This window comes from Myotis brandtii, unplaced genomic scaffold (genome assembly GCF_000412655.1).
Source record: "Myotis brandtii unplaced genomic scaffold, ASM41265v1 scaffold196, whole genome shotgun sequence".
Classification (NCBI taxonomy): Eukaryota; Metazoa; Chordata; class Mammalia; order Chiroptera; family Vespertilionidae; genus Myotis; species Myotis brandtii.
Window position 1 is genome coordinate 2770719 of NW_005357311.1, and position 21782 is coordinate 2792500.

General features: G+C 44.0%; 1 protein-coding gene across 4 annotated transcripts in view; it reads right to left on the reverse strand.

Annotated features, from left to right (window-relative positions):
- Positions 1-21782, reverse strand: part of FAM13C (family with sequence similarity 13, member C) — a 129241-nt gene that overhangs the window by 31735 nt on the left and 75724 nt on the right. For all 4 annotated transcript variants that reach the window (XM_005865105.2, XM_005865107.2, XM_014538712.1 and 1 more), the window contains one exon: positions 7561-7645. In XM_005865105.2, coding sequence (XP_005865167.1) covers positions 7561-7645 — 85 coding nt within the window. The remainder of the gene's footprint in view (positions 1-7560; positions 7646-21782) is intronic.

Consider the following 21782-nt stretch of genomic DNA (forward strand, 5'->3'; position numbering starts at 1 on the left):
GGGCCTAAACCGGCAGTCGGACATCCCCCAAGGGTCCCGGGTTAGAGAGGGTTCAGGCTGGGCTGATGACCACCCCCACCCCCCGCACAAATTTTGTGCACTGGGCCTCTAGTTATTTTATAAAACACCCCAAGCCAATATTGTTTTTTAGGTATCCATTTATTTTTATGGAGATCACTGTAGTTTCACATAAAATTTTTAAGAAATAAATCCCTTGTAAACTTTGCCCAATTTCCCCCAATAGTAAAAGTGTAACACTTGTGCCCATATGCACAAATAAGATTCTGTTTCACTCCACCTGGAATACACGGTGCAGGTCGGGTAAATGCATATCAGAAAGGCACAGAGGCCTAGAGATAGTTTAGACCAGAGAAGCTGAAATTACAATGGTACAGAGGGACTGCAACAGGTTAACCAACTACAAATCTAGGTCTCTTTTGTCTGACAAAACAAAATCATGGATGGATAAAGAAAAAATAAATTCCCAAACATGTGAGTTATGTAGAGAATGCATAGGCTGACTATAGGCTTTTCAAATTCTAGGATATCAGAACTATGGGGACTTAACATTTAGGCCGGATGGCAAAGATCATAGGGTGAAGCACTTAGACCAGTAGTTCTCAACCTTGGCTGCACATTAGAATCACCTGGGAATCTTTTTAAAATCCTGATTTCTGGGCCTTATCCTCCAGAAATTCTGTTTCTTTGTTACTAATGTTGAGGCCCCACCCCATAACAAATGCAGCAACTCCTGCTCCTGGTGGCCTTTCTCCTACCCGCAGGGGCTGGGGCAGGTGAGTGACTGTCCAAACCTGTAGAGGCCCAATCCCATCCCATATGGCAGGGGTCCTCAAACTACGGCCCGCAGGCCACATGCAAATACAAATATTGTATTTGTTCCCGTTCTGTTTTTTTACTTCAAAATAAGATATGTGCAGTGTGCATAGGAATTTGTTCATAGTTTTTTTTAAAACTATAGTCCAGCCCTCCAATGGTCTGAGGGACAGTGAACTGGCCCCCTGTTTAAAAAGTTTGAGGACCCCTGGACTATGGAGTCCGAATGAGGAAGGCCCCATTCATTGCCTTTCCTCCCAACCCCCACAACTCGGCAGCTGTGGGACCAGCAAGTTGCATTAACTCTTCAAGTTTACTTGCTCATCGTGCATCTGGGGATAATAATGGCACCTACCTCATAGAATTGTTAGCTAATGCTGATATTATTAATTTAAAATCTTTTAAAGTAGTTTCTAAGCCTTGAAACTATTGACATTTTAGACCAGATAGTTCTCTGCTGGAGCAGTGGGGGTGGTGAGGGGTCCTGTGCCTTGTAGGATGTTCAGTAGCATCCCTGACCTCTGCCCACTAGATGACAATAGCACTCACCCTCCAACTGTGACACCAAAAGTGTATCTACAGATTGTCAAATATCCCCAAGAATACTGGGAGGAAATCAGCGCTGGTCAATGTTTTGAAAACCACTGCTTTTAAAGATACCAATTTAAGACATAAAGATGAAAGACTACTTTCCACAGTGCAAGCCATATTTTAGTTAAAGCAATCAGTAGTACATATTGAGAGTATAAAAAGGCTCAAGGAAGATTTAGAAATCTCTCTCTCTCTCTCTCTCTCTCTCTCTCTCTCTCTCTCTCTCTCTCTCTCTCTCTCTCTCTCTCTCTCTCTCTCTCTCTCTCTCTCTCTCTCTCTCTCTCTCTCTCTCTCTCTCTCTCTCTCTCTCTCTCTCTCTCTCTCTCTCTCTCTCTCTCTCTCTCTCTCTCTCTCTCTCTCTCTCTCTCTCTCTCTCTCTCTCTCTCTCTCTCTCTCTCTCTCTCTCTCTCTCTCTCTCTCTCTCTCTCTCTCTCTCTCTCTCTCTCTCTCTCTCTCTCTCTCTCTCTCTCTCTCTCTCTCTCTCTCTCTCTCTCTCTCTCTCTCTCTCTCTCTCTCTCTCTCTCTCTCTCTCTCTCTCTCTCTCTCTCTCTCTCTCTCTCTCTCTCTCTCTCTCTCTCTCTCTCTCTCTCTCTCTCTCTCTCTCTCTCTCTCTCTCTCTCTCTCACACACACACACACACACAGACACGCCCATAATGAATAAAGTTTCTCAAAGATATTTGGAATTCTGTGTACTTCTGAGGTTGAAGTAATAGAGACCACCTCTTACTGACTTTCAAAGACTGTCTGAGGCTGCTGCCAGACCCAATAAAACATCAAACTATGGGGATGATCAGCCTCACCTATTGGGATGCCTGAGATGCTCCCCTGCTCCAGAAATCCAATTATAAACTGCACCTGCAGCTAGAGCACATTCACGGCACCCTTAGAGGACCACCATGTTCTAGAAAGTGCTCCTGAATCTTCCTGCACCGAAGATTCACCAGGGGAGCTCTTCAAACCTCATCTTTATATTTTAATTTTTTTAGTTTAAGAGGGTGAGCTCAGACATTTGTAAGTTTAATAAGTACTTCCAAGTAATTGGGAAGTTCTGGTCAAGTGGACAGTGTCTTAAAATGTGAAAGAGAAGGGCCTCTTTGACTCTGTTCCGCCTCAGCTTCAACATTAGGAAGACACCTATGGACCATGCAGGATCCTTTATGGGAATAATTATAGAGTCTAAATTGATAGACTACGTTAGTGGTTCTCTAATGATCAACATCAGCAACAAGGTTCCTGCCCAAATGGAAAGTTCCACTTGAAAAATTAAGATTTTATAATAAAAATTAATTAGGTACTTCTAACTATTTCTAGTAATAAGTCTTCAGTTAACTTGTGATAGTTTTTGCTATAAAATCTGTGCCATCAGTCACCTGTGGTCAGACAGAACTGGGGTTACTCTGCTTAGTCATGTGAAACGTCAAACAGTCCTCATGCATACTTAAAAAAAACAATCCTCATTCCATTTTTCATTTACAACATCAGAATAGATGCTTACTAATGCCACAGAGGAAACATTTGCTTCAGCTGTAAGAGGCTGTTCATTCAGTTAGAGGAATTTTGAGCCCAAATGTTGTATGCTATTTGCAACCTACAAGTGGGGTGGCTAGCTGTCCTGGATTGCCGGGGACTGAGAATTTCCTAGCACGTAGAACTTTTAGTGCAAAAAAAAAAAAAGTTCTGGACAAAGAAGACTTTTGGTTACACTGTGGACAGTTCCAAAGATGCCTTGTAGCTGGTTCCCTATCACTTTTAAGGGCCTCTACACCCCTCAAATCTGTGTCTGTCCCCATCCTTTATCCAGGTCCCCATCCCATCAATTTCTGGCCTGCAGACTTGGGTGCCTAAACACCTTTCTCCTCCTGATATAAATGGACTAAGCTGACTGGTCACAGACCCTAAGTTATATGTCCTGTGGTCTGTAAGCCTCTTCCCGTTGATGACATGGATGACACTGAGGTGAGGCAGAGGCAAAGAAGCCCTGAGAGAACCTGCCCTTCTATCTCAAAATTCAAAATACTGTCACTTGAATAGTGGTTCCCAATATTAGGGAGTAAGTTTATGAACTGTAAAGAGTCCAAGCCTGTCCAGAGATGAGGACTGAGGACCCATGTTTGAAAAGCCTCCCGGTCATCATGATGTGCAGGGAGGTTCAGGAACACTATCCAGAACCCAGTGCCTCCCAGGGCTGCCAGGACTTTGCTCTGACTTCAAGTGTTGTGTTTAGTTGGATTTCTAGAACAGGGAGCATTTCAGATAATTTACTAAGGGGGACTGACCTTTGCAACCTATAAATCCAATTAAAAGTCAATTATTTTGATCTCAAGACATAGAGACTACTATACTTTGCTCAGACCATCATTTCAGATGCCTACTTCAAAGGTTAAGCTTTACTTAAATCATGCCCTAATTAAGTCTAAAGTAAGTTTGAAATCTACTTAAGTAACATCAATTTATATTTATGAATGTTTGTGTTTAATGGTTAATTAATAGTATATTTATAGCAAGGTATTCCTGTAAATATCACTTGAATTTTGTCTCTATCACTAATTATTGATATTAACAATTATTACTTGAATATTCATATGCATGTAAATCTCAGGGCTAGATGCTAGACTTTTAGATAAATTTTTAAGTGACTATAATCTTTTATAGACTTACTAGAGGCCCGGTGCACAAAAATTTGTGCCCTGGGGGGGGGGGGGCCCTCCCCCCCCGCGGCTGCCCCTACCCTTCAGGGTGGGGGTCCCCACTGGGGTGCCTGGCCAGCCTGGATGAGGGGATGATGGCTGTTTGCAGCTGGTCACACCCCCTTCAGGGTGGGGGTCCCCACTGGGGTGCCTGGCCAGCCTGGATGAGGGGATGATGGCTGTTTGCAGCTGGTCACACCCCCTTCAGGGTGGGGGTCCCCACTGGGGTGCCTGGCCAGCCTGGATGAGGGGATGATGGCTGTTTGCAGCTGGTCACACCCCCTTCAGGGTGGGGGTCCCCACTGGGGTGCCTGGCCAGCCTGGATGAGGGGATGATGGCTGTTTGCAGCTGGTCACACCCCCTTCAGGGTGGGGGTCCCCACTGGGGTGCCTGGCCAGCCTGGATGAGGGGATGATGGCTGTTTGCAGCTGGTCACACCCCCTTCAGGGTGGGGGTCCCCACTGGGGTGCCTGGCCAGCCTGGATGAGGGGATGATGGCTGTTTGCAGCTGGTCACACCCCCTTCAGGGTGGGGGTCCCCACTGGGGTGCCTGGCCAGTCTGGGTGAGGGGCTGAGGGCCGTTTTCAGGCTGGCGGGCAACTGAAGCTCCCAGCCTCTCCTTTTTTTGTTTGTTTGTTTGTTTTTATTCTGGGATTTATTTACCTTCTATAGCTGTCACTGGAGCTGAGAGCCGGCTCCAGCTCTGAGGCCCGGCTCCAGCTCTGAGGCTGCAGCTGGCTGAAAGCAGGTATCTGGGTTTGTTTAGCTTCTATAATTGAAACATTGTTGCCATCACTGCCGCTTTAAGCTCTGAGGCCGAAGCTGGCTGAAAGCAGGTATCTGGAGCTTGTTTAGCTTCTATAATTGCAACATTGTTCCATCCGGAGCTCAGAGCTGGGCTGCAGCAGGCTGGGAACCTTGGCTTCCTCCATCACTGGAGCAAGCAAGCCTCATGTTCGCTTCAGCTGCCTGGCTGCCGGCCGCCATCTTGGTTGGCAATTAATTTGCATATCTCCCCGATTAGCCGATGGTAAGGGTAGCGAAGTTACGGTTAATTACCATGTTTCTCTATTATTAGATAGGATGGCCATCTGTGCTAATTTTATGCAATCACACTCTCAATCGGGAATTTATATACACATACAAACAACTAAAGTCTCAAAGATCACTCCAGATATCCATTCACAGGTCCCAAATTAAGAACTGCTGATCTACTATGGGAAAAAAATTTTTCCTTTTGAAAAAAGGATTATAAAATGTATGGCCTTCCTGTGTGTCTTGGAAACCAAAAAAGACCAAACCATCCCATAACTTGAAAGTCTCTTCCAAACACCTGTCACTCATTTTATATCAAAGGGCTTTACTTTAAAATTAGAGAAAAACAATGTGTCAAAGTATTGCAAGGTCCAATATAGGGGCTGGAGTTTCTTCACTTTCCCCACATCAACTTCCATGCAGTCATTTTAGTTCATGGAGACTCCTTATGCATAAGCTCAACAAAGATGGGAAACATCAGGATGGGTCTGATCTTTGAAAAACCCATGCAAGAGCTGTTGCTGCCTACTGCACATGGAGAGAGGGAAGGAGAAAAAGAGGGAAGGAGGGAAAGAGGGAGGGGGAGAGGGGGAGAGGGAGAGAGGGAGAGAGAGAGGGGAAATCTTTTTCATAGACTCTCTTGGAAGGACTCAGATTTCTCAGATTAACCTACATTTTGGAAAATCCAACATCCAACCCACAAGCCTCATCTGTGAGGAGCCTTCTGCCCGTTTCTGCAACTTGACACTTAACATGGAATATATTGACAGGTCCTTTGTATGAGCAATTCTGATGTAAATTCAGTATGTGTTCCCCTTTGACAAGGAGTGTTAATAAGCTTGTTCAAAATCCAGTTCATCTAGAATGAGAAAATGCAAAACTACTAGTATTCTTGAACTTTTGAAAAAATAACACACCTATACACACACAAAACTCATGATTAAAAATATACATATAATGGGGGTAAGGGGGCATCCATAATACTCTCAACAATAAAAATTAAAAATACATATATCCGTATCTTATTAAACACTCTTTCCCAGACACTTGTGTACAATACAAAACATCATCAGGTAACTCAAAAGTTAATCTGTATTTGGCTTGAGTCTTCTCTACAGTTTTGAATGCTGTTTGTTGGGGTTGGTGAAAGAAGAAGGGCATTGTCTAATAATCTGAATAAAATCCCTGATTGGATTGACACTGGCTCCTGCCCAATTTTATTTGCATCTTATCCAAACACAATGGCCAACAGAGCAGGGGAGCCTCACTAGGCAACAAGGACAGCCAGCTGACCACCTGCATCCCTGGGGAAAACACTACTTGCTAGCAGGATTATCCTAGGCCTCAGTGTCCTTATTTTACTGGAAAGTTTTATTTCATGGGTCAGTTTAAGAATTTAACATAATAGATATAAAATGCTCAGACCAGTGCCTGGATCATAGAAAATCTTCAGTAATAATAGTAGCTACCAATCAATAGCTATTAACCACTGTTACTAATAAACATTCCAAAACTGGAGAAGAGTATTTTGCCTGCTTATACCACGTGGGTCTGTTTTAAACAGTAATGTCTTGAATGTATTATCAGTAATGGTTCTAAAATAGATCACTTTGTAAATCTCTCCCTTCAATTCCTGGAAATAGGGGTCATCTCATGAAGGAAGCTCACCTACTTCTACCATCGATCCAGACACCAGTCTGAAAACCTGACCCATTTGTGCTCTCATTTCTACTCATATAAGTTAGTGTTTCTCTCCTACATCTTCTTGGGAGTATTAATTTGCCTCCTGCTTGTTAGCCACCCTGCCATCCCCTAGATTAAAACTAGAGGAACTAACAGACAAATAAGATCCAATGTTGAGACTTCTCAACACAGAAATTAATGCTAAAGAAATGAGACAGAACAAGACAATGTGGGATCAGAATGAGTGTATCACTCTCCTCCACTCTCCCTGTATTGACGGACCATCTTACAAGCAATATAGAAGAAAGGAAGCAGCAATGTTGAAATTCCCTCATCCCTCAACACCTCAAAAATGTCATGAGTCTCAAAACTCACGAGTTGCAAGCAAGATTATCTAAGTCCAGCAATATAAAATAAGGACTTGTTTGCCACAGGATACCACATAGGAAAATGAAGTCTAGAAGTTGTAATGGGTGCTTTTTCCCTGACCCCCCCCCCCCCATTTATGTAAGTCTGACTCTTGGCCCCCAGCTGAAGAGAAGGTTCTATGTCCGCGCACATCTTAATTCCTCTTGCTCCCTCTCAGCTCCCCTGGGGGTAACTCAAGCACCAATTCGGCTTTCATGTTGCACCAGACACCCTTTCCCACAGGGGTTTAGGATGAAGCAGCAAAAGCTAAACTATCCTGAGAGTACAAATGAGGACCTCCCCCCGCCCAGCCTCTTACCTGCAGCATCTGCCCCTTCAGCAGGCACACTCTGAGTGGACGCTGGGGCTGGGTCCTTGACTCCATGCACCTGAACAGCTTCTTCCTGGTTTGTCAAAAATGCAGAGCACAGATCAGTTTCGAGGGCTTGGAGCTTCAGCAAGGAATTCTGCCAGCAAAAGCAGAACATCGGGCTAGCTAAGTAGATGGCTAACGCACAACAGTGGGTCTGCAGCTCTTGCAAACAGCTTTTTCCAGAGCGTGCCAGGAAGAGGGTCGTGGGCACAGCTGCTTCAGGCTGAGGTGGTTGTGCCAGGATCAGCTGTGCGTTAGTCCTCATGCAGCCTCAGTTTCTGCCTCATTTAAAACCTAACGTACGTGGGTTATCAGGGACACATGGGACTAGTGATTTCGTCAGCAAGAGACGCTGCAGCCAGAGAACCAATCTGAGAAGGTGTCTGCTTCCCGGGTGCTGGAGGCTTTATGTTCTGCAAGTGTTTCATTCATTGTGCTGACATCAGGAGCAGATGACATTGGCCCCTCCCAGGCTACCATTCACAAAAGCCAGCATCCCTACACTGCAGACTGCAGCAGACCGCAGTGCACAAAGAGTTACTGCTGCAGAGGCCACCTGGCATCTGGGAGCTGCTTTGGGGCTCCCTTATCTACATTTGTATGTGGGAGTTGTGTGCTTGTGAGTGTGTGTGCGTGTTTTCTGAAGTTACTTCTCTCACATAGAATGTTTGCAGTGGCCTTTGATCAAGAACAGAATAGGTGGAGTGAGGAAAATTATCTTAGTCACTTAGTGTGGGCCAAGGAGAAGCAATTTATCTTTCATAGCTCCCAGCACAAGCTCTCCCATGGTTCTTAAAAAGAACAAAGTCATACAGACTGACGCACATATCCTGCCATGATGCAGATGCCCAGCAAATTAATTCCAACCAGGTGAAAGTGAGTCACGCCTGAGTCCCCAGCAAGGCACTACTCCCCCGCAGCTGGGAAGCTCTGCAGGCCTCAACAGCTCCTCCACCCACCAGGCTCCTGGCAGGAGCAGCTACCTGGAGTGGAGCCACTGGTCCTTTCTTTACTATGACCCCCCAACACACACACACACACACACACACACACACACACACACACACACACACTCCGACTCGCACCCCACCATCCACATATCCTATTCCCCACACACTCTCACATCTGCCTCACCTCCATACTCTATTCCTACACATACCCATCCCCAGCCTATACACACCTTTACCTCCATCTGCCTACTCAACACAAATATTCTAACCCCCAAATACCTCACATCCACTCCATATACATACTCATTCCTTCTCATAGTCATCCCTTCTATCCCCTATTCCACACACATACACACTACCTACCACACACCCTCAGCCCTAACCTCCACTCTCACACCCTATTTCACACACACATCCTTTCCCCCCATACACACCCTCATATTTTGCATTACATAAAGACCTACCCCCAACATCTCCTCACACCCCCAAGCCCTCCCTCCATACAACACCCACTCCCCACACACATACCCCAATTCCTTCTATTACTGTGAGTCAATATGAACCTACAGCAGTGTTAAAGCTGCTTATTGAGGAACATCTTCAATCTAATGTCTCTTGGCCATTTTGAAGGTGGCAGGTGCCTAAGCAAGCTCAGGGTCTCCTCTCTGCCTGCTCAGAGATGGGGCGAGACCTGGCACAAACCCCCTCTGTATTCACGGGCTGCTGCCTTAAGGCCCACAGCTCGGATGAAGCATCTAACTGAGACCAGGCCATTTTTTCACTGCTTCCCCCTCCTTTCTGGGATGTTTTCCCAGCAGCTAAGTATGGAAGCAAGAGCCCAAGGTTGCTGACAGGACATACAGCAGGAGCAAGGGCACCAAGTTTCTGGAAAGATTTAGTAACCAAACATCTGGGAGGCAAAAAACAAAACAAAATCAGTTCCAGGCTAGCTAGCTCCCTACTGGAGGACCTTGGATATCAGAGTGACCTATAAAAACAGAGCAAAACTATTCAGAAAATTAAGAAATAATGCCTGAGAATGTAAAATGGTGTAGCTGGTACAGAAAAAAAACACCACACAGTATAGTGGTTCCTCAAAAAATTAAAAATAGAATTATTACATGATCCAGCAATTCTACTGCTGGCTATATACCCAAAAAGTATTAAAATCAGAGACTCAAACAGACATGTGTACACCCCTATTTATAGCAACATTATTCACAATAGCCAAGAGATATATTATAGATTGAGTTATGATTCTCCTAAGTTCATATGCTGAAGCTCTAACCCCCAAGTGACTGCATTTGTAGATGGGCCTTTAAAGAGAGAACTAAGGTAAAATGAGGTCCTAAGGGTTCAATATAACTGGGGTTCTTGTTGGAGAGGTTTTTTTTGGGGTGGGGGAGAGAAAGAGAGAGAGAGAGAGAGAGAGAGAGAGACCGAGACCGAGACCAGGGAAGCACAGGCACAGAAGAAAGACCATATTAGGACACAATGAGGAGGTAGCATACAGTTTCAGATTAGAAAGATGAATAAAATTCTGGAGATAGATGGTGGTGATGGGTACACAACAAAGTGAATTACTTAAGACCACTGAACTATATGGTTAAAATGGGCCTGATGGGTGTGGCTCAGTAGTTGAGCATCAACCTATGAACCAGGTCATAGTTCAATTCCCAGTTGGAGCACATACCCAAGTTGTGGGCTGGATCCCTTGCAGGGGGCATGCAGGAGGCAGCCAATAGATGATTCTCTCTCATTATTGATGTTTATATCTTTCTCTCCCTTCCTCTCTCTGAAATCAATAAAAGCATTTTTTTAAAGTTAAACCTTAATTTGTCATATGACCAAGCAATTTCACTAGGAAGGAAGGAAGGAAGGAAGGAAGGAAGGAAGGAAGGAAGGAAGGAAGGTAGGTAGGTAGGAAGGAAGGGAGAAAGGCCAGTCCCTCCCTATAATCAGAAGGAGGATGTGGAACAAACTGAACCAACTGAGCCACCTCTCTTAAGCTCCAGTTGCTCCTGTATACAAAGCAGAAGAGGACATGACCTTCACACAGAGCCAGAGGCCCTGTCAGTTCTCCTACATACTATGCATCTGACTGTGGGCAAGCACCTTGGTTATTCTAAGCCTTATTTCTTCATCTGTAAAAAGATGTAATAACAATAGTGACAACAGCACCTGCTCTAAGAATTAAATGAGGGCAAGCATGGAGAACACTTTGCACAACACCAGCGTGTGGCAAACTCTCAAGGACTGGACACGGTGGTTATTATACATATCTCCAAACCCCAGAAGTGCTGGGCAGAGCCAAACTCTGCTCCAACTCTAAGGCCTTGACTCATCCCTTTACCTTCCAGGGCCTCACTTTCTGCATCTGTCTAGTAAGGAGCCAAGACCAGGTGACTTCTAAATATCCTTCCAGCTTTAAAGGAGAGAAAGACTGATGTGCACCTATCCTGAAGATCTGGCACAGAATCAGTGCTTAGGCAGTGTTTGTGGAACTGAACCAACTATTCATGCAACACAAACAGCAAGTAATTCATGGCATAGCAGTATGACAGCTCACATTCAGAAGATTCTAAACTCCCACAGAGAGTGAGAAATAATGTGGAGACTCCATAACGGCTAAAAGTAGTAATGGGCTGTTGTCACCCATCTTCCTCCCCCACCCCCACCCCCCTGTACTCATATGGAAGCAGAAATGAGACTCTAAGCTTCAAAGGAAATGTTTACCTAGCTGGTTTATTCCTCTGAGATACTAAATAGGAGTAAGCTTAAAAGAATGGGGAAGGGGGAAAAAGTCAACTAGAACAGGAGAGAGAAGATGAGGGTCTCGAGGGGCAAGAAGACACCACATAGAAGGCTAAACATTAACTGTGATAAAATGAAGACAAGATGGCAGAATGTAAGAAACTCTGAAGACCATCTGTTACTGATGATCTCCTTCACCACACCTATGACCTATGACCTGAGAACAACCTGACGTTTCTCAGCAAACAGACAGAGGGTGGGGACTCGAACACTCTGTGTGGGATGGGGTCATAAAGGGATAGATCCCAGGACGGGGGCCTTTACCTATGAGCAATCCATACCACTGTCACATACATGTCCTGCTAGTGGGTGAGGAAGTCATGCCACCAGAGCTGAACCACAAAGAGCCACCAGTGAGAAGGCCCATGGGCAGTGTGTACCAAGGGCCATGCCCCCTGCAGATGTCATACCAGCACACCGCTCCCTGGCTCTGGCAGCTTCCAAAATACAGAGAGCTGCACTAGGCTGTGGAGTATGAAACTGATGTTAGCCTCTTCCCTGTGGGACTTACAGTCTAGTGGGGAGACAGTTAATATACAGGCAAACGAATCAAATGATGAGGACAGTTATTAGTGTCATAAGGCTATGCAGGAAAGAAACAATAAACCTAGGGAAAGACGAGTAAGCAGCTCCGAGGTCATGCCTAACTTAGCTACTTTTCATGCACGAATATGGTTTCCCCCTACAGAAAAACAAAGGGCAGTAAATCCCTGTGGTCCTAATGCTACCTCATTCTAGCCCTTCTCTTCCTAGGACCTCCACTCCCTGTGAGGCTATCGCCAGCCCATCCCTGGGGGCCACCCTGCTACTGCTTTTCCAGATTTAGTGGCAATATCTCCCTGAATGGGTTTCTAGGATCTGCAGGGAAATTGAGCAAAGGTTGATGGATCCTAGTCTAAAGAGCAACAAGTATCTCTGCTTCCCCAACGCTCCCATCTGGTTACGAAAGAAGCCAGAGAGCAGTCCATATAACCTAGATGTGGTTTTCTAAAAGCTACTTTGTCTCTTTTACATAATGGAAAATATGCTGCTTGTTTTAGAAAATACTCCACTCATTTTCTCTCCTCTACAATTACCAGGTCCCGCTTTAATTGGGTTGAAATGGAGAACACCCACACAGGCTGATGGTTAAATGCTATTTTCGGGTGCCCTGGTCTGCAATTCACCAGTTGCAGAGCAGGGTCAACTTCTCATTTCTATGAAGAGGTTAGTGGCCCTCCCCCATCCCTTTATCTATCCAAGAACTGTATATAGATTCTCTATGGTGATAGGAAGCAAACCCAAATTGGGAATCTGCTCAAATTTGGGAATACAATGTGGTCTCTGAATATCTCCATGTCTATTTACCACTTTTCTTCCCTGAGTTTTTATGTTTTCTGTGCATATTCCCCTAACACACACACACATACACACACACACACACACACACACACACACACACCACAACACCCTTCCTTTCAACCTCCTCCCTGCCCCAACCTCCCCAAGCCCAATTCAGCTGTCATTGCTTCACAGTCAAATTTCCATCAAATTCTAGAGCCAGTTCTGATTACCTTATCTAAACAGGGCCCCCAATTTCTTTGTTACTGCCTTGTTTATTTCCTTCCTAATGTTCACTATAATACGTCACTTTTATTTGCCTACTTGTTTATTGGCTCTTTCTAGCTCCAGAAGGGCTGGAACCATGCCTCCATTGTGCACTGCTGGACCCAGCACAATGAGTAGGACAGGAGGCAACCAATAAAGAGACTGCCACTGTATATCAGTTTGTTTTCCTGGACCCTTTAGGCAGTACAGTACTTGGGAGGCTCTTCTGAATATCCAAATTCAAGACCCCTGCTGCCATGGTTCGGGAATTTAAAAACACTTATAAATCACTGGGGAGTTTGTTAAAGATGTACACACCCAGCCACGAATCACCCCCGAGACTTGGATTCTGTGGTTTGGGGCAGGGTCATTTAGGTGCAGGAAGTCCAAGGTCTGCACTTTTGAGAAATATTTTGCTAATCCCTAGGGCCTTGACCCATTCGAAATATTGCCTTGCTTGACTGCTCAGCTCTACCTTTCCCAGGGACAATAGTGAGGGAGTGGCTCTAGGGTCTAGCCTAGGGCTGACCTGTGGCAGGGCCACAAACAAGTCCCAGCCTGGAGGTCAGAGCTCTCCTAGCATAATTAAGCCTGACCTTGTAGCCCTCCCTAATTCCTTCCTAAGTAGTTAATGGGCTGAGGGAGGTGCAGCAAGTGTTGCCAAAGCAGTAACATTTGTATACAAGTTAATCTACCCTTGTTTTAATCCTATATAATAAAAGAGAAACATGTAAATTGACCATCCCTCCACTATGCTCACCAGCCAATCAGGAGTGAGTATGCAAATTAACCCAATAAAAAGTGAGGGTTAATTTGCATACACAGGTGCAGGGCAGAGAGCAGAGTGGGAGAGCTGGCAGAGAGTGGAGAGGCTTGGGGAAATTGGCTCCCTAAGCTGCCAGACAGAGAGCAGAGAGGGAGAGCTGGTGGCTTGGAGGACTTGGCAGAGTGGGAGGCCATGGGACAGAGACAGAGCAGGAAGGGAAAACCAAGATCGTGGGGAGCACCAAGAATTCTGGGAATAGTAGTTTTGGTGGCAGCCCCAGGACCGGAAGCGGAAGCCCAGAGCTTGGGGAGCACCAGGAATGCTGGGAATCATAGTTCTGGTGGCAGACAGATCTCCTAGACACTAGAGCAAAGTGAGCCTGGAGCAAGTTACTGTTGCAGTGGAGGATGGAGGGAAAGCAAAGGTGAGAGACATAAGTAAAATCAGAGTGTCTAGGAAAAATTAAAGGGAAGATATCCTAAAACTTCCAGGAAATCTCCAATGAAGCAAAGAAAAAAAATGCTTCTATTATTCTGTGAGCAACAAACCAAACTGAGTTGGGGTCTCAGACAATTCGCTCATATGACTGCAAAGACAGAAAGAAACTCCCAGATTGGAGAGGGCTCCTCTGAGGGCTCCCAGATTGGAGAGGGTGCACGTCGGGCTGAGGGACCCCCACAACCCCCAGTGCACGAATGTCATGCACCAGGCTTCTAGTCAGACTATAAAATAAAGCATCGGCTTGAAGGCTGGGTTTTTGTGTCCTCATCCAGGCACGGGAGATGAGCCCCAGCTGTATTCTCTTATCTGTCTTTTCTTCAATCCTTCACTGCCCCTCCTCAGGTTCACCCTTGGCCTTGCAGCACAAAGAGCTTTTCCCTGACCCTCAGCTCTCTGACATCCTCATTTGCCTCCTGCCTCAATCTCTCCTTAGGAGCTGGAGTTGCGTATGCCCCAGCATGCTTTGCAGCCAATTCTAACTGAAGGATGACATACCTGGCTCAGCCCATCCCAGTTTCCTCTGTGTGGGATGGTTCTGTAATACCCAAAGGAGAAACTCAATGTAAAAGAACCAGCTATCACTTCAAGTAGCCTCTGTTAACAAGAAGACCCAAGTCCTAATGTAGTGCTAGGAGCACTTACACAAAAGCAATACCACCACACACTATAACCAACACCAAATTATTTCAACCTGGGAAGGGGGATTCCTATGCTTAGCTTGACTTCATCGTGATATCCTCAGTCAGTTTGCTTTACTAAATAAACAACAAAAGCAGGATGTTTGAGAAAAAATAATAGTTTTGTGAACTAAAAAATACTTAATTCAGGACTGTTTCTAGAGAAGACCTTGATTTTCTAAGAGTAGAATGTGTCCCATTTCAACTCATAGAATGGGCTTTAATTGTTTCTCTTTGCAGTTTTAGTACTTAAACTATCCAAAAGCACAGGTATTAAGATGGACAAACCCCTAACAAACCATTTTTTTCCAGAACATCAATTATATCCTACAGGCTAAGTGCACTAATCTAGTCTGTGTTGTAGCGCATATAATTATTATTTATAGCTACTTAAGTTCCAATTTTTTTAGCCCTATTATTCTGCTTGAAAACTACATTTAATAAAATGTTTGTACATTAGAGGGTCCACTGGGGCTTTTAATCCCAACTCTACCATTGGCTCATTTTGTATTGATTTGGGGAAAACCATCCAAGTATGCTGGCCTGTAGGCCCTTTTTTCTCTCATGAGACTACTGTAAGTTCTAAAATTGAATGGATATTAGAAATTAATAACCATCCCACTGGAAAATGAAGTAAAGTACCTACCTATGCCTCTAAAGATGGCAGGTCACACTGGAAAGCACTAGCCATTCTCTCAAATACTAGTATTTTTGTTAGAAAGCAAGAAAATTAAGCTTTTGCTTGCCTTAAAATCTGAGTGTTACAGCTCTAAGAAAACCAACAGTGTCCTAAAAAGGGTAAGAGATACCAACATGAGCAAGGCCAGGCTCTGGGATATGAGCTGATGTGTGTCACTCACTATAAATCCCCGAAAAGTGGGAATGATAAATTTAATTCTTCTATTGCAGTCCCCACACACCACACCCCAGCACCAAACCTGGAGTTGGATACATAGTTGCTTCTCAGTAAATAATGTTGAAGGAAAAAATATTCAAAAAATCAGTTTTCAGGCAAAATTTTGGTCTTATGACTGGCAGAAATATTTTTTAAAAGCTGGCAGGGGTTGGGGGTGCAGAATCCTATATAATAAAAGCCTAATATGCTAAGTGTGCAGTTGTCCACTCAACCAATCAAAGCACAATATGCTAATGATATGCTAAGGCCACTCAACCGCTCGCTATCATGTGCACTGACCACCAGGGGGCAGATGCTCTGACCAGTAGGTTAGCTTGCTGCTGGGGTCCGGCCGGTTGGGACTGAATGAGATAGGCTGGACATGCCCTGGAGCCCCCTGCAGTCCCTCCTCAGCTGGCCAAACTTCCCTATCCCTCTCTGGCCCCAATTGTGCACTGGGGGGTCCCTCGGCCTGGCCTGCGCCCTCTCACAATCTGGGACCCCTCAGGGGATGTCAGAGAGCCAGTTGGTTTCGACCCAATCCCACTCAATGCAGGATCTGCCCCCTGATGGTCAGTGCACTCCCACAGGGGGATTGCCACTTAGCCAGAAGCTGGGCTCATGGCTGGCGAGCGCAACGGTGGTGGCAGGAGCCTCTCCTGCTTCCATGGCAGTGCTAAGGGGAAGCAGGTCTAAGCTGTCGGTTGGACATCCCCCGAGGGCTCCCGGACTGCCAGAGGGCACAGGCTAGGCTGAGGCCCCCCCCCCCCGGTTAAGTGTACGAATTTCGTGCACTGGGCCTCTAATCTACACTAATAAAAGAGAAAGATGCAAATTGACCATACCTTCACGATGCCCACCCACCAGCCAATCAGGAGTGAGTATGCAAATCAACCCAACAAAGATGACGGGCTAATTTGCATACACAGGCGCCAAGCGGCCATGGCGATGATGCAGGCATTCCACACCGCCCCAGCCACTCTGGGCCTCTGGGCAGCATGGGAAGGCGGGAAGGCAGCTCCGGCAGGAGTGAAGGCGGTGCCAGGGGAAGGAAGGCCCATTCTTGCACGAATCTTCATGCATCGGGCCTCTAGTATATTATAAAAGCTGTCAGCTTCCTATTTTGCCAAGTGACAACATGTGGGAAAATAAACAAGTAAAAAAAACCCATTTCATTACACAATGACATTTTAAAGAACATTCTCTAAATTAAAGAGTTTTTAGTAGACATTAGCTTCATGGAAAACTCACTACATGGTTCTTTTCTCCTTTAACTACAACACAGGCTGACTCCTGGGAGCCACTGAACTAGATACAGCTGCTTCCAGCCTTCCATGAGGGAGGCAGGAAATTAGTAGTGTGAAGAAGATTAAAAGAATAGGGTGAAGAAGATTAAATGACAGAGTGAGAGACAAGGAAAAGAATTGAGATGCCATAGAAGAAAGAGCAAAGGCCAACAGGACAAAGCTACAGTGGAGTGTGGGACCCAGGGAAGGCTGGTAGGCAAAGGCAAACACAGGTGGGTCAGCATTGGTTAAGTCTTGCCACAACTTCTCTGTCCAGCCCAACACCTCTCAAGTTTCTCCAAGTTAATTCTCAGACAAGGAAAAATATGGGCAGCTGCTGGCATAGCTTATGCCTTTTCTGCCAATACCACTCTAAGGATTCCCTGGCCAATGAGGCCTACAGACCTGACTCCCCTGGAAACAAGAAGCCAGACTGGATAGTTGCCTCTGAATGATGGGCCAGGATAAACCAGGCCTGGAAATAGCTCAGAGTTTCTTTGCTGTGCAGTTCGTTCAATTGGAAATTAAAACTAGGGTTCACACCATCACTATATTGGCCAAGGGATGTCCTCACAAACAGTGACAAGAAAACTTGGCTTAAACTAAATGAGTCACAGGACACCATTTCAACTTCCAGCTGAGTAAGAAATATTAGTAGGGAAGTAAGGTGACATCTCAGCTCAGAAAACCACACCAGAAAAAATGCCAAATGGCATCCTGCAGTGGTCCAGCAGACAGGAAAATTACCTTGGATATTTTGTTTCCAGAGACCAGTATTATGCAGCCCAGCATTCATTCATCCACCTTCTGATAACAGTACTCCCAGAACTAAAATGGGAAGTGTGGTCTATGTCTAGCCAATCTAGCCAAACCCCAAGGTCATGGTGACTGGGTCAAAAAAGGGCTACATTCCCCAAGCCAGGAAAATGAGACTTATCTATGGAACTTTTCAAAGATAAAAAGAAGGACTTCCACTGTAGAGTAGGCAGAATCCTAAAGATATCCCCCAAGATACCTATACCCAGGTATTCAATCAAACATTAGTAGGTGCTGCCATGAAGGGATTTTGCAGATATAGTTGAAGCTTTAACTCAATTGACCAAAGATACAGAGAATTTGGGTGGGCCTGACCCAATCAGGTAAACCCTTTAAAAGCAGAGAGCTCCTTCCAGTTGGTGGAAACTAGACATCATCTGAGAGATTCAGAGCACTGAAGGATTTGGTGTTGCTGGCCCAAAGGCGAAAGGATCCATGTGAGGAAGAATATGGGCAACCTCTAGAACAGTGATGGCGAACCTTTTGAGTTCGGCGTGTCAGCATTTTGAAAAACCCTAACTTAACTTTGGTGCCGTGTCACATATAGAAATTTTTTGATATTTGCAACCATAGTAAAACAAAGACTTATATTTTTGATATTTATTTTATATATTTAAATGCCATTTAACAAAGAAAAATCAACCAAAAAAATGAGTTTGCATGTCACCTCTGACACACGTGTCATAGGTTTGCCATCACTGCTCTAGAAGCTGAGAGACGCCTCCAGCTGACGACCAACGAGGAAATGGGGATCACACTCCTACAACTTCAAGGAAATACATTCAGGCAACAACATGAACGGGCTTGGACATGGATTCTTCTCCCAAACCTCCAGATATCAGTCCATTGCAGCCAATGCCTTAATTTTAGTCTTGTGCGACCTTGAACAAAGACTGCAATGGAGTCTGCCCAAGTTTATGACCTATATTACTGTGAACTGATAAATGGGTGTTTGTAGCTTCTAAACTTTTTTGGTAATTTGTTACAGTGATAGAAAACTTATACACACTGGAATTACCAGCTGTAAGAATAATGTGTCCCTAGAGAGAGGTTGACCTAAGGATAAAGTCCATATAGGGAGGCAGAGTCAAGAGATGGCATCTATACAAGTCTTTAATCCCTGGATCTAGCCATGCATGGAACCTATTCCAATCCTAACGTTTCAGCTGTGTGAATCAACAATATCCTGTCATTTATTAAAGCCAGGGTGACTTCACTTTCAGTCCCAAGGGAAAAAATTCCCTGATGCAGGGAAAAAAAGAATCCTCAATCAATCCTAAACTAAGGCCCAACCATATAGCCTGGGTTTGCATTTCAATAGAAAAATACAGCTGCCTAGTCTATAAAAACAATGCCTTTCAGCATACTCAGGACTATCAAAGGACTAAAAATAGCTTTTCCTGGAACTTCTTTTTTTTCCCCCCTCAAAAAAGAAATTAAAAAAATTTTTAGGGAGAAACACATTCTTGAACCAAACAGCAAGTATCATCTTGAAATGTGATATGGCCTGATGCCAAAATATATGCTAAAACCATGCCTGGTAATAAAAAGACAATCAAATCCTTCACATGGAGACACACATAGATACATGCATATAGGCTCAAAAGGGGGCACTAGAAATATGTAAATTGGTCTATTTTTAATAAAATTAAATTTTAAAGGATTCTTCATAAACTTTAAAGAGGAAGGTATTTTTTAATGTTAAGGCTAATGTTGAGCTATTTTGACCAGCATATTTCAAAAAATAAGGGGTAACAGTAGCATGTGAAGGAAAATAAATTTTTCATATTGATTTTAGATAAATAATCTCTTCCATAGTCACCTAAATAAAAACAGATGTCCACTTCATAGAATAAGAACCATGATTAAAAAATTAAACGTTTAACTTGTTATTGATGTTAGGTCATTATTGAGCATTTGTTGGTTTAACTGGTTACCAAGGGAAATGGTGTTTCTATGCCAACTTTTCTCTTGAGGGAGCAATGGAACTAGAATTTTCTCCAACTTCAGCAACCATTTCATTTTCCTACTCCCCACCTCACAGAGTTAGAAAGGTGGTAGCCGGGTGGGAAGGATGGGTTAGCATTACCCTTTTGACTCTCACTGCTAAGTCCATCAATTTCTTCTCCCCTATAAAAGGCAATGTCTTCTTCTCCTATCCCATGACCTGGATGCATATGATGCAGTGACTTCCATTTAGGTTGGTTTCTTCCTCTCCATCAGTGGCCCTTTCTATATTCAGTTACTTCAACATCAGGCTGATAAACATGCTAATATCTGGCCCCATAATTCCTCAGTCCCTTCAATTATAACACCATTTCCACTTAATTATGGCTGGCCATTTCAGCAGGTTGACATAAACTTCCAGGATCTCAAACCTTCTAAGAACAACCTCTATCCATTCTCTCTCTTCCTATCAACTCTGAAAGTAAACTTATTCTATCCTCTTAATTATGGTAAAGTTCTAGATTTCTCTGTTCTAATGATTAATCATTCCACTTAGAGTCTTTGTTAGTTAGTGGGAACCATACATCTCCATAGTTTGATTCTGGGGGCGCACACACACACACACAAAACAAAACAAACAAACAAAAACAAAAAAAAAAGTATTTCCCTCAATTACCCCTTAACACTTAGCTACTTTGAAATCCTCACATTAGAGCTAGACTTATTCTAAGCAAAAGACTGGTGTAGCTTTTGTTTATTTTCCCATTACAAAGTTGAGTATCTGCTTCACTGTGCTTGACATACCTCTCTTAGGTAAACTTATTAAGCCATTGCAAACTTTTTAAAATATATTTATAAACTGACTCCTTAGGCCTAGAGAGAATAAACTGTAGATTGGTCTATGTCAGCATAAGACAGTTTCATAGCCAGCAAGCCTCAAAAGGAAAGGAAAGAAGAAATCCATAGAAGGGCAACCAAAACCACATTTGTCTTTTAGGGCCAGCTGCCTTGTGGCTGACCTTACCTCTAGGTTCGTTAAAATTCCAGGTAAAATGTGAATGGAAACAAACTCTTATTCACACAGCAGAAACTTTCTTTATACAAAGGTTAAGTGCAGAATACCTTCAAAATATCTATCAGTTAAGAAAATAAAATATTATTCCTGAGCACATAAGTCATGGACATTTTTTTAAGGTGCCCATTTCCTTCTGTAGGATGATGACAGAAGAGTTGGGCAAGTATAATGGCAGTACTAGACAGAAGGTCCAAATTGATCCAAAGTTTCAGTCTGTTTCTTAGGAGGACTCTACTGTTTCAGGACCTCAGTCAGCTTCAATTCTTCACCTAAGATCACATGCTCCCCCCGCCCCCTCTCATAAGATTGATAAGCATGTCAAGCACATGTGTCACTTTTATAGTACTATTTAGTATTCACTCCCCAAAACTGGCCTCAGGTGCCTGCCCTTGAGGAGGCCTTATCCCAGAGTAACCCTGGGACAACTCACCTCATTCCATCCCTGATGGAAACCTATGACTAAATTCTATAAGCAATGGGGAAATGGGGGTGATGGGTTCAATAATTGTTCAAACTGAAATTCAAAACTTCCTGCCCCAATTTTATAAATGAAAAACTAAAGGAGCTGATAATGCTGCTTTATGAAATGCAGTCTGGGAGGTGGAAAAAAAGTACTTTGAGACAAGTTTTCTCAGGATATGGAAGATCCATTAATTTTCTTTATACATCTGTTATTTTTCTTATTTGGAACTGAAACTAGGAATGGAATCTATTAGGATGTGGAAAGGGAAAACAATGTTTTTCTTTCATTTTGTCCTTCAATAACTTTTTGATCTATCGAATGCTTATTAATTACATGGACTTGGGGAAATAACTAAAACCAAGGATTAAGGTGGATGAGACATTGACAGATC